Source organism: Oncorhynchus keta, chromosome 23 (assembly GCF_023373465.1).
Source record: "Oncorhynchus keta strain PuntledgeMale-10-30-2019 chromosome 23, Oket_V2, whole genome shotgun sequence".
Lineage (NCBI taxonomy): Eukaryota > Metazoa > Chordata > Actinopteri > Salmoniformes > Salmonidae > Oncorhynchus > Oncorhynchus keta.
Window position 1 is genome coordinate 33,895,565 of NC_068443.1, and position 13,204 is coordinate 33,908,768.

Consider the following 13,204-nt stretch of genomic DNA (forward strand, 5'->3'; position numbering starts at 1 on the left):
TGACTCATGGGATGAATGCATAGACGGATGGTTAGACAGAAGGTGTTTGGGTGTCTTTAAGTATTATAACATTCCAACTGATGTCTCCTCCTTCAGAGTGTGTGTGTATGTGCATGACTGTGCGTGTGTGTGTGTGTGGGGGGGGTGTGCTAAGCCTCTGTCAGAACAGATGTTAGACACAGCAGGCTCATGTCCTTATGGCCAGCGGGGTTTCAGGACGATTTGGCTGCTGCACAGATCAAAGTCATGATCAACCTGAACAGGAAAAGCAGCCCATGGAGAACTGCAGATGCAAACAAATATGATCCATCCTCACACCGTGTGTGTGTGTGTGTGTGTGTGTGTGTGTGTGTGTGTGTGTGTGTGTGTGTGTGTGTGTGTGTGTGTGTGTGTGTGTGTGTGTGTGTGTGTGTGTGTGTGTGTGTGTGTGTGTGTGTGTGTGTGTGTGTGTGTGTGCGTGCAAGTTTGTGTTTGTGTTTGTGTGTGCAAGGTGTGTGTGTGTACATTAATAGGTGTATGAGAAAGAGCAAGTGTGTGCAAGGTGTGTGTGTGATTGCACTCTTGCGTGTGATTAGAGCGTTAGCAGAAGATGTGCCCTAGAGAGAAACACCTCTAAATCCATGTCACACACACACACAACACACACAGAGACTATTTTGCTCTTCACAGGGATGTAGCTTGTCATAGTCAGCATTCCTGTCTCTGCACACACACAGAGGTGGGCTCGGTTCCACTTTAGCTTCTGACAGAATAAAGCTACCTTCTCTCCTTCTCCTTCTCTCTCTCTCTCTCTCTCTCTCTCTCTCTCTCTCTCTCTCTCTCTCTCTCTCTCTCTCTCTCTCTGATGTTGATGATGAAATACTGCAGGTGTGAAGGAGGGACAAAGAACGGTACAATCTCTTTGGACATGTAGGATAGTGTATTGTAAAATCAGCATGTTTAAACGATACGTTTCAGTTTGACTGAGTGTCAGTTAAATTTGATACAGGGCATTGATTCCTGAAATTACTGGAATGGCCATTTCTGGCACACCACATAGGTTAGAGGTCAAATGCCTTAGGTAATTCTATGAGGTTGTGTTTTTGTTTTTGGGGGTCGCTTGTGAAAGTGTGTTCTTGATATGATGGTGTGCATAGGGAACTACTCCACCAACACCAGCCTCCATGACCGACCTACTGTATATTGATGCAGATCTTCAGACAGATGAAGTCTCACGTTCCCAGCTAATTCAATTTCCCAAGCCTGTCCCATGAGCCCTGGGGGTTTTGGATAAGCTGCTCTATCACTGCTCTGAGTTTCAGTACTTTGTAATATGCAGGTGTGTGTTTTGATCACAATACTAGAGCAGATTGTGGAATGAGATTTTAGTGCCGTTACTGTTCTTTGACAATACGGGCACTCTTGGTGCACGCAGGGTTTTTGTTCAAAGCCCAGTTCTGACACTCCTGATTCAACTTGAGCAAGAGGTAGATAAGTACTGTAATCTAATCAAAGCAGCCTGATGAGTAGTTGAGGAGTTGAACCAAATCACCATCAAAAGCTCTAGCTCTATCCCAAAAATAATATACAGTTTATCTTGGCGGTCAAATATCGTTACTTTGAGCAGGGAACAAATGAAAGGCCTATTAGCACAAACAATTAGCATTGTTAAAAGTAATGTAACATTGCTTATATTACATTAATACTCCCAACTGTTATTTTTGGAACAAAAAATGTCAAACATTTTTAAAAAACATTTTTAATTTGGACCACCGGTAGTACCCCTACGGGGTGGTCCACGGACCCCGGTTTGTAAAACACTGGCCTAGTTGTAAGTAGCAGTAGAGGAAACCCTCCTGTGGTGTTGTCAGTCATCTTGTTTAAGTTGCTATTGTCATTGTTGCTTTTTCATCTGTTGACAATGTTGCAGGGAATATCTTCGGTAACCGTAGTGGTGACCACAGCTCATTTAACACACAGTCCTTCAGTCCACCTGCTGCTACACCAGGGGACCGCACGCCAGATGGTGTGTGATTGGTTTCTCACAAGCCCAGGACGAGGCCACTAACAGGCAGCATTATTACTGTGTCCAAACTTCTGACTGGTACTGTACATACCAGGTATGTGTTTCCACTAACATCAGCCAGTGTACTGCCAGTGTACGTATTTTGTCAGGATGTAGCTGGCTGCCTACACAGTAGTGTTGAGCTGGGGCGTAGTGGTTCCATGTGTTGCAGTGTCATATGTGGAGTTGCCCTAGTTAAATGGGTAGAACAGGGAGAGGAGGCTGATGGGCCGTAAAGTGATGGGAGGTGGGTTATTGGACATCCCTCTGTCAAGACAGAAGCCACAGCTGTGCAGCTTTCCTTCTGTGCCTCACCTGCTCAAGCAAGCGGAAAGAGCAAGTCTGGAGGAATCGTGATGCCCATCTCAATGAGTGGGAGAGGGGAAATAGAGGGAAAAAAGGTAAGTGCTGGTAGCTGAAGAGAGCAGGAAAGTAGAGAGCAGAAAATGTCTGGAGGCGTGATGCTCATCTCAATGCGTCTCTGGCTTCTCACTGCTCTGATCACACCACTGTATTTAGACAAAAGGGGACAGAGCGTAGGGAGAGCAGAGATGGAGAATAGATGAAAGGCACTGCACTGACCCTATAAACTGGTATATACAGAGAGCATGTCTCTAAATGTTTGATTACCAAGGACATTTTAACCAGGAAATTGAAAGGATGACCCTTGTGCCGCTAGATGAGTGTATTCAGTGGTGGGTGCAGGCCTGTGTAAAATCCAGACAGACGTACAGGTTGGTATATGGGGAAATAGTCCTCAGCTGGCACAGGCTCCCCGGCATAGACATCACCCTAGTGTCACACTCCCTAGAACTTGGCACACATGCCAGTTAACTTTCATTAGAGACACGCTGCCTCCATGCAGTCGCCTGGAAACATGTGCCACTTTCACATCTGCGAGACAAATGTCATTCCTCTACATGGCCACATTATAAAGGCCTTTCCAATACAAGCACTGTTCCAGCAGCTTATTACTTCTGCTTGTTCTGGCTCAGTCTTATGCCAATCTACAGACAAGACACAGCGCTTGTGTGAAGCTGCCTTCCAGAAACTGTTTCCAGAACAACCGATTCACATTTGATTCATTAGCTTGGAATGAATTCCTCAAGTAGTCAAGGCACGTGACCAATTACACTTACCTTGAAAGGCTCCAACTGCCAGTAACAGTTAAAAGAAATCAAACATGGGACAACCCTTCAGAAACTTTAAGCCAATGCATTGCTATAGTGACCTTGCATAACTCGACAACCAAACAAGGATCTAAGGTGATTGGCAGAAATCAGAACCACCATGAACGCAATGTCACTTCTCCAGTAGTCAACATGCATATTGAAAAAAATCAATCTTTTTATTTAGCAAGCTGGTGGATAACAAGTGGGCAGGCATCTTGTATCTGCTACTAGGTCATAGTCAGGCCCTCATCCCAAGCAGAGGTGGATCAGAAGTATTTCTCAGGCCTGGCAGGTGGTTCTGGTCAGAATCAGCTCTCCACTGGACACCACAGAAGTCTCTCCATCCAAAGACACTGCCACATCTCTCCCTGGAGGAACAGAAGATTAGGTCATAATGCTTCAAGCACTAAATCCAACTAATGCAAAACAGTTGAGTATTTCCAGCTACTTTCAAACCCTGGTCAAATTAAAGTTAGTATGTATTGATGTTTGTGCAAATGTAAACCCCATAGTGCTATAGGACCAGGATTGATGGCCACCACTAAAAAAATAACTAAAGCTAGATGATTGAATTTAAATCTACCCCTAGATTCTTTTTTCTTTTTTTTAAGCCACTTACTTTGCCTGTTGCAGCTCTGTTGACAGGAGTAGTTTCCAGTAGCGTAGCACACCTCTGTACTACAGTGAATGAATACCTGGATGGAAGGAATGTTGGCATTAATTGGGATGATTCATGTACTAGAGGCAGCGCTGCAGAGTGGTCACGAGCTGGAACAGAGTCAAACCTGACCTTTACAGCCAATTTGTTTATGAATCTCTACAACGACCAATTTTGACTTAACAGCCATCCCATCTAGTGCAAAATGCTCAGTTCTGCCTCCAGTGAAAGACTTATAATGAATGTCATCCTGCAGATGGAAAGCAAACCTTTAGCTTGGTATCATTTAGCAGACACTCTTATCCAGAGTGACTTAAAGGAGAAATTAAGGTTAAGCAGCTTGCTTAAGGGCACAGATCTCACCTACTCAACGAGTCGAACCAGCAACCTCTCAGTTACTGGCCCAACACCCTTAACTGCTAGGCAGCCCCAAATAGTGGCAATTATGCAAGCCATTAAAAAGCAGTCAACAGCACCGCTGGCTTTCAACTAGTGACTTGGACGGGAGTGGAGTGCACTTCCTGGCCAATCAGTCAACCATCAGGGAGAAGAGCCCAGCAGACCACGAGGCCTTGATTGAAACACTCCTGCTGTAGTAAAGTAAAGATGCAGTACCCTGTCCTTCAGAGGGGCTAAGGTGTGCGCATCCACAAAAGTGAACATCTTGACCACAAAGCGTTTGTAGTGGGTGGGGAACACGACGCCAGACACAGGGATCACAGAGGTCAGGTAGCGGTCATCCTGAGATGGACACCTGGAGGGGGGAGGGGGAAAGTCATTGTTTGTACAACTCTAGGATCATCCTAAAGTTCCTAAGTTAACATTCTGGTTGGGAGAGCCCCAGTTAGTTGACATGTAAAGCACAGATTTAAAATTAAAGTAAGAAAGGCACAATACATGGAGAAAAAAAAAAAGCAGCAAGGCAACCATCTTAGTTCTCCAGTTACCCATCAACCAGGAGGTCCCACTTGGGCAGGCTTAGAGGACTGGGGGTGGAGGTGGCCCAGCAGTGCTCCAAATTCAGGACCAGGTTAGAGTCAGTCCTCCTCTCGATGTTAACCTCAACATAAACCGGCTCCTTTAGGACCTTGACAACTGGGTAGTCTGCCTCGCTGTAGTAGGAGGTGTAGGCTTCCACATCTGTGGAGACAGACAGAGGTTAGAATTCAAACACTTGAAGTGTAAACTTTTCAGAACGGTGCTGGCCAGCTTACACCACCCCCCTCCCCCAATAATGTTGGAACAGGCATGGTTCCACCCAGGAAGCAACACATTTGAATGTCTTGATATACATTTTCCCTCAGACACAACTACAAGCCATTAATGAAATAATTGTATTATTCCATTTCCACAACCGTTTCGCCAACTTACCTTCCACACATCCCTCGCTGTAACATTGTCCTCTGGCCAGTCGCAGCGCCACGCTGATGGGTCCAGGAACAGCAACCGGAGCAGGTGGCGCAACAATGTTCACCTCAACAATCAGTACCTCCACTGCCGTGTCAGAGTACTTACACTGGAACCGCAGCCTAGGAGAGAAACATTCCTGCTGTTATGGAATGTACATTAGGACCACCAGTATTGGGTTTCTCAACATTGATTGGGCTAGCTAGCATTTGCTGGGTACGACAAGTCGAGCGTCAAATTGGATACCAGTTAGCATCAGCTTCTTTAGTTAAATTAGTCCCCTTGAAATATCTTAGAGATGTCAAAAGAAGAAAAAAAAATTGGAGCATTTAATTGAGCCTCGGGTGGAATTGGGTGAACATTAAGCCCCTGGAGAGAAGACCCACTCAAAATGGCTGTCTCTGGTGATTGAGCCACGAGGTCCAATCCCCACATCATAGGAAGATGTCATGCTGTTCTCATAGACCACATAGCCACTGTCCTCCTGAAAAAAGGTACAAAACGCATTTAGTTGGTGTACACCAATGGGTATATAACAGCCAGGCTTTAAATGAAGAGCAACACAGGTGTTCATTTTTATCCTCACATTAGATGAGGCACACTGGGTAATTACATAATTAGCCAGTTAACTACCAGGGAGAGTAGAACCCCAGCAGTGTTTCAGACCAAGATATGATTATACCACCCCCCCGTGGAAGCTACAATGGATTGGATTCATAGAGTCACAGTGCATGGCACATTAAGACAGCTACCCACCATCAGAGTGGTGCCACATGCAGTGACAGGGAACTGGTATACAGCAAAGACTGTAGTGGTGCCAACAGGCTTACAGGGGGAATCCTGCCCACCAAGCAGACTAATGGAATCAAGGTCCAGGTTGGGCCGAGTGGAATCCCTGGCCACCACCACCACAAACTGACCATCTCTGCTACACTGAACAGTCACTGGGGAAGGAGATGGCACAGAGAGAAGACACTAACACTCCATAAATGAGTCTTACAAGTTAGAGCTTGGAAGGGAGAAGTACAAATTAGACAAACATTGTAAAAATACATTAAGAAAAACCTAAACTGCAGTAGTTGACCCACCTGCTTTCCCATAGTAGCACCGCCACCCATCAAAGCAGCAGTTGATCGAGTCACATTGAGCAATAGTAATCGCAGGGGTTCCACAAATAATCCTCTCTTCCTCCTTCACTTGGCATTTCTCTATAGGAGTGGAAGCCACTGACCTCCGGATGACCTGCGCAGCATAAGTTACAGGTCTAGGCAGATGCTGTGGACCCATTTCCCACATTAGTGCACCAAGTACATTGGTGCAGCACACAACCACTATCGTAACTTTAACCCACCCTGCCATTGTTGTACAATATTGGACTGACTCCACTGTACTTCTGTGGCTTGCTGAGGGTTTTATGCCTGAGATGTATTCATTACGGAAACCGTTTACCATTTAAGAACCAAACGGCCAACAAACAGAGCAAAACAAGAGTTTCTATTGGTCAAATGCAGGTAGGTCCGCCCCGTTTTATTCAGTTTGCTTCCGTTTAAGAAAAGTTCTGCAAAGGAATCGGAATATTGAATATACCCCTGATTGATTGTGTTGGTTTGGCGGGAGCCCCTCCTCGTTAAGAGTCAAGCCGTCGCCAGCCCTGGGTAGTTAATCAGTCAGGGCCTGGCAGGTGCAGCTCATTGACGGCTCATTTGGCTCTAGGGAGGGATCATTACCTAGGGATTGTGTCAATCAAATTGGCCAATTTAAATGCTGTGAAATTGATCAATTGTCTGGATCCATCTCAGTAGTTGAACGTTGCTTCCTCTTCTTCTGTCATTTTCACTGATCTGAGAATATAGGCTACAAAATAACCAATATTCAAAAATGTCCTTTCACCAGTCTTCTCAGCACAAACGGAGGAAGGAGGACACCATTTTTGACTATTGACATACATCCTCTATTAGTCTCCTTCACTTTCTCTCTTTCTCTCTCTCACCTTTTTCTTGTCCCCCCTTCTTCTCTCCATCTCTCTCTCCCGTGTTTAATCATAGGAGGTTGGTGGCACCTTAACTGCTGGCGAACAGGCTCGTGGTATTGGCTGGAGCGGCATAGGTGGAATGGTATCAGAATACATCAGACAAATGGTTTCCATGTGTTTGATGCCGTTCCATTGATTCCGCTCCAGCCATTAATATCAGCCGTCCTCCCCTCAGCAGCCTCCACTGTGTTTAATGTATACGTTTCAAAAGGACTTAGGCACTGAAAAAGGATCAAATATTCTCATTTTCTTGACTGCTCATCAGTCTCTAGGGATTGGGCAATACCATGAGCTTGTGCCTATCAAAGGGATCATTTGAGTACTTGAATAATGGGTTGCACTACCACTTTGGGGCCTTCTCAATAGTCTGAAGATGCTTCCTCTTCTTGTCCCCTCTCCTTCATTTTCACCAAAAACCTATATGAGGGACACCTTTTAGATCGTCCTTAAGACTATTGAAATGCAGCCACTATTTCTCCTTCCTTCCCCTTCCATCTCTCCCTCCCTAATTCTCTCTTGCCCTCCCCCTTCTCATCCCTCTGTCCTCCTCTCTCTCTCTCCCATGTGTGATTAATGTATTATATTAAGCAGAACTCAGAAGCTGGTTGTGTAAGCTGAGGGTCATAAAGAATACTTAAAAATGATCTAATATTCTCTTTCTCTTCCCTTCCTGCCCCTCTCCCTCCCCGCTCTCATGTAGATGTATGGGCGTTACACACAGGAGCTCGGTGTGTACGCCAAGGAGGAGGCGGCCCGCCTGCGTGATGGCGGGGGGCTGCGGAGGGTCACCAGTGTTCGCAGTCGGTCGGCAGAGCTGCTGGAGTATGAGAAAGACCCTTGCGCTAAGTGTCATGGTGAGTGACCGACTGATGGTAACATGACCACTCATATTTACTGACCTGTGTAATGACCACAGAAATACTACAGTGCCAAGTATCAGAGTGAGCGAGTACCGTGCTCCTATGACCGCTCCTATGACTGCACCACAACCACTGAATTGTCAGCATCATCCTACGCTGCACTAACCACCTCACTGACCACAATCTCAGTTAACCCAGAACTAAAGTCTTGCGTAATTGGTCAAGATGCTCGAAAAAGTTCTGGGTCCATATGTTTTAATTAAGAGAAGAGAGAGAACGGGGATCGGAACCAGAACGAAGAGCTCCACCCTTTCTCTTTGCAAGTTACGGGCATGTCTATGGGCCAAATGTCCCCTCCCCTTCTTAAATTCGAAAGATGATAACACCTGCGAACTCGTGATTTGTCCAAATAACCAGTGACGGAAAACCCAAGTACCGAAACGAATGTTGCTCGTGATCTCACGCATCTCGCTATATCATGACAGATCTGCGGTACCATCTATGTTCACCCAGTCTTTCCACGAGAGATAACCCAGACCATAGCCTGACCTGACCTGACCTGACCTGACCATAACCTGACCTGACCATAGCCTGACCTGACCTGACCATAACCTGACCTGACCTGACCTGACCTGACCTGACCATAGCCTGACCTGACCTGACCTGACCATAACCTGACCTGACCATAACCTGACCGGACCTGACCTGACCTGACCATAGCCTGACCTGACCATAACCTTGACCTGACCTGACCTGACCATAACCTGACCTGACCTGACCATAGCCTGACCTGACCTGACCATAACCTGACCATAACCTGACCGGACCTGACCTGACCTGACCATAGCCTGACCTGACCATAACCTGACCGGACCTGACCTGACCTGACCATAGCCTGACCTGACCATAACCTGACCTGACCTGACCTGACTTGACCATAACCTGACCTGACCTGACCTGACCATAGCCTGACCTGACCTGACCATAACCTGACCTGACCTGACCTGACCATAGCCTGACCTGACCTGACCTGACCATAACCTGACCTGACCTGACCATAACCTGACCTGACCTGACCTGACTTGACCATAACCTGACCTGACCTGACCTGACCTGACCATAGCCTGACCTGACCTGACCATAGCCTGACCTGACCTGACCATAGCCTGACCGGACCTGACCTGACCATAGCCTGACCTGACCATAACCTGACCTGACCATAGCCTGACCTGACCATAACCTGACCTGACCATAACCTGACCTGACCATAGCCTGACCTGACCATAACCTGACCATAACCTGACCTGACCTGACCATAACCTGACCTGACCTGACCATAACCTGACCTGACCTGACCATAACCTGACCATAACCTGACCTGACCATAACCTGACCTGACCATAACCTGACCTGACCATAACCTGACCTGACCTAACCTGACCTGACCTGACCATAACCTGACCTGACCATAACCTGACCTGACCTGACCTGACCATAACCTGACCTGACCATAACCTGACCTGACCTGACCTGACCTGACCATAACCTGACCTGACCTGACCATAACCTGACCTGACCTGACCTGACCATAACCTGACCTGACTTGACCGCTCTGCCCTATTGAACACAGAACACATTTGAAGAGAGGTTCTGATGTTACTGGTGCATCCTATCAGCCTCTAAATGAGAGAGATGGGTAAAGTTGACGCTTATGACACAGCATGATGACCGATGACCAATCCTGTGCCATGGCCTCGTGGGTGACGACACTGCTCTTCTGCCAATGTAAAAAAAAAAAAAACAGCCCCCTCTGCTGGTAATGAATGGTCACTTTGTGTGTCTGTGATGACGAGGGCTGCTGCTGTGCATGTCAATAGCTCCTCTGTCACCTTCATCTTTACTGCGTCACACCTTTCAACCTCCTGGCTTTTCTCTCCAGAGTAGTACGACATGATGAGGGACAGGAACAAGGAGAGGATGTGCGTGTGAGTGCATGCGTGACTGAGAGAGAGAGAGAGAGAGACAGACAGAGAGAGGTAGAAAGAGAAATAAAAATAAAGTAGCATCACTATCTTTGTGGTGATTTAAAATGCATGTGACTGTGTAGGCTGAAGTTTATGGCTGTGTTCCAACTGCTTTCTCTCCGTGTCTCCTACACACCATGCCCTTGTGGCTATTGAGCCGATTACGATTGGATAGGTGAAAGCATTATCGTAAATACTCTAGCTGACTGGGACAGAGCTTAATGAAAAGATATGTAGCCAGAGTGGTTGGTTTTTTCCTCTGTTAATAAGATAGCAATCAGAAGTAGTTGCTGATCAAGTGTAGTACCTATTGTTGTGTTCAGTGACCAATTTATTTATTCTCAGTCTATGAGAGAGAGAGAGAGAGAGAGAGAGAGAGAGAGAGAGAGAGAGAGAGAGAAAATATACAGTGACAGTATATGTGTGTTTATATTTGTACTAGGAAGCCTGGTTTCCGTTCAGTCTAGAATGAATGGCGGCTGGCGCTTAGGATAAAACGTATCTATAGAGTTAAAAGGGTACCGGCACTCAAACCTTGAAGAGGAATAACCCAATGAGGCCCGAGATGCAAAAGGCATAACAAAGGGTGAAATTTCACGGGTCTGTAAAATAAAAGGACACAACTCAGCCTCTCTTCAATAAGACTCTTAAGTACCGGCGAGATCTTGCCACGTTCTGGTACATGTTGCATAACTCGAGGAGAGCAGAGCCCAGCCATCCTCCCCACCGGAGGAGTAGGAGGATGTGTGTCTGCCTCTGTTCTACTCCACATCCAGAGCCACGGTTTGAGAGCCCTGCCTACACACGCCGTCAAAAAGGCCGAGCTGCTCATCGTGACGGTTAGCTCTAGAGAGCGAAAGCGGCTTAGCTAAGATGGAGAGAGCGCTAACGTGCTACGCTAACACTTAATCCAGCGTGACTGACTCCTCGCGCTCGCCACCATTGGCCGTCTACTGTGTTCTATGTTGAACATGTAGTTCTACTGCCTTTTATTGTGACGGTCTGCGTGCATTAACTTCCATAGGCCGCGTGTTGAAATCGTTCTTTTTTACAACCTGGGGTTGTGGGGGGAAAGAGCCCAGATGACAGGTTGTGGTTTCCGGTATTTGTTTATCCTGTGTCAGGGGTTCTTCCAGAATTCCTTTGAGATGCGCCAGTGCCTCTCATGAAATGGGCTTTTCCCATGTCGGTCACTGGTTGCTGGTGATTGTTGTGGCCTATGCTTTGCGCTGAGGGATTTTACACTCACATTTGTTTTGATTGCTTTGGCCCACGTGTCACTATATCATGTCTTTTTGTACGATTCACATTACGAACAGAATAAGCTATTAATTTACGTGGGGATAAAAATGTGCATCTGGCAGACGGTGTGCGTTTTGGATTGAGAAGAAGACGTCGGTCACGCTGCTGTGGATATAAGGACGGGCCAAGTCGCCCATGCAAGCACCGGGCAGGGGGCCACCCACCACGTGCCAAACTAGTGTGTGTTTGTGTGTGTATCTGTTAGCCAGAAAGTCTTCCTGAGATGACATAGGTACCACTAGCAGTGGTACCACTAGTCAATGGGATATCGTGGAATAGTCTGTACGACAATACTTTCCTGTGAACATTTAGTGAAACATGTCGTCCTGCACTGGGACCAACCTCTATTGTGGAAAGGTCTGTACAACAATCATTTCCAGGGAACCTTTTGGATCCCATATATTTTTTATTAAATTCAGAAAAAAATGTAAATTACAAGGCCATATACATGATTAGGGGAGATAAAATGGGAGGTTTCAACGCAGGGATTAGACCCCGGTCTCCGTCGGGAACACATGTGTGTCGAGAGAGGAGAATGTTACCTCTTGATCCCGGACCTGTACCCTAAACATTTTGGCTGAAAATTCAACATGCACAAAGACAAATTCCCCCAACCAACCAAACGAGTAAGTTGAAATGGAATTTTATTCAAAATTCTGTCTTGTAGGGGACTCGCCTATCAAGATAACAATGAGAATATACAGTGAGCTCCAAAAGTATTTGAACAGTGACAAATGTGTTGTTGTACATTAGCAGATGTCACAAAGTGCTATACAGAAACCCAGCCTAAAACCCCAAACAGCAACCACTGCAGATATAGAAGCACGATAGCTAGTAAAAAACTCCCCAGAAAGGCAGGAACCGATAAAGAAACCGAGAGAGGAACCAGGCTCTGAGTGGTGGCTAGTCCTCTTCTGGCTGTATCGGGTGGAGATTTATAAGAGTACATGACCAGATTGTTCTTCAAGATGTTCAAATGTTCATAGATGACCTGCAGGGTCAAATAATAATCACAGTGGTTATATAGGATGCAACAGGTCAGTACTTCAGGAGTAAACGCCAGTTGCCTTTTCATAGCCGAGCATTCAGAGGTCGAGAGAGAGAGGTCGAGAGAGAGAGAGTCGAAAACAGCAGGTCCGGGACAAGGTAGCATATCCGGTGAACGGGTCAGGATTCCATAGCCGCAGGCAGAACAGTTGAAACTGGAGCAGCAGCACAACCAGGTGGACTGGGGACAGCCAGGAGTCTTCAGGCCAGGTAGTCCTGAGGCATGGTCCTAGGGCTCAGGTCCTCCAGGAGGAGAGAGAGAATTAGAGGGACCCTACTTAAATGAACACAGGACACCAGTTCTTGAATGTCTCCATTGATCTTCGGTCCTGGCAGTTCTGTGCAGAATCAGGACAACTGAGCTTTGGAGAAGTACGCAGATTTAAAAAGGAGTCCGTAATTTGCTTTCTAATGATCAGGATCTATTCATCAAAGAAGTTTATGAATTCATCACTGCTGAAGTGAAAGCCATCCTCTCTTGGGGAATGCTGTTTTTTAGTTAGTTTTGCGACAGTATCAAAAATAGATTTTGGATTGTTCTCATTCTCCTCAATTAGGTTTTAAAAATAGGATGATCTAGCAGCAATGAGGGCTCTTCAGTATTGCACGGTACTGTCTTTCCCAGCTAGTCAGAATACTTCCATTTTGGCTTGCTTCA

At 46.3% G+C, this 13,204-nt stretch overlaps 2 protein-coding genes across 2 annotated transcripts in view; one reads left to right on the top strand and one right to left on the bottom strand.

Moving 5' to 3' along the window:
• The window catches only part of LOC118402192 (chloride channel protein 2), a 59,024-nt gene that overhangs the window by 19,869 nt on the left and 25,951 nt on the right, over window positions 1–13,204 (top strand). Inside the window, exon 2 of the mRNA XM_052477056.1 lies at window positions 8,014–8,167. Coding sequence (XP_052333016.1) covers window positions 8,014–8,167 — 154 coding nt within the window. The remainder of the gene's footprint in view (window positions 1–8,013; window positions 8,168–13,204) is intronic.
• On the bottom strand, window positions 3,370–6,762 carry LOC118402190 (zona pellucida sperm-binding protein 4-like). Its single transcript, XM_035800200.2, has 8 exons — window positions 6,370–6,762; window positions 6,038–6,225; window positions 5,668–5,765; window positions 5,246–5,403; window positions 4,822–5,014; window positions 4,490–4,628; window positions 3,836–3,911; window positions 3,370–3,584 (listed from the first exon to the last, which is right to left on the bottom strand). The coding sequence occupies exons 1-8, from the start codon at window positions 6,731–6,733 to the stop codon at window positions 3,496–3,498; spliced, it is 1,305 nt and encodes a 434-aa protein (XP_035656093.1). The 5' UTR covers window positions 6,734–6,762; the 3' UTR covers window positions 3,370–3,495.

Excerpts from the sequence above, each read along its gene's own strand:
- LOC118402190 (XM_035800200.2), bottom strand. The coding sequence starts at position 6,733 with ATGGTAAACGGTTTCCGTAATGAATACATCTCAGGCATAAAACCCTCA. Across the intron at positions 3,912-4,489 it reads TAGCCCCTCTGAAGGACAGG|GTATTCATTCACTGTAGTAC; the intron begins GTACTGCATCTT and ends CCTTCCATCCAG. Across the intron at positions 3,585-3,835 it reads ACAGAGCTGCAACAGGCAAA|GGAGAGATGTGGCAGTGTCT; the intron begins GTAAGTGGCTTA and ends CTGTTCCTCCAG.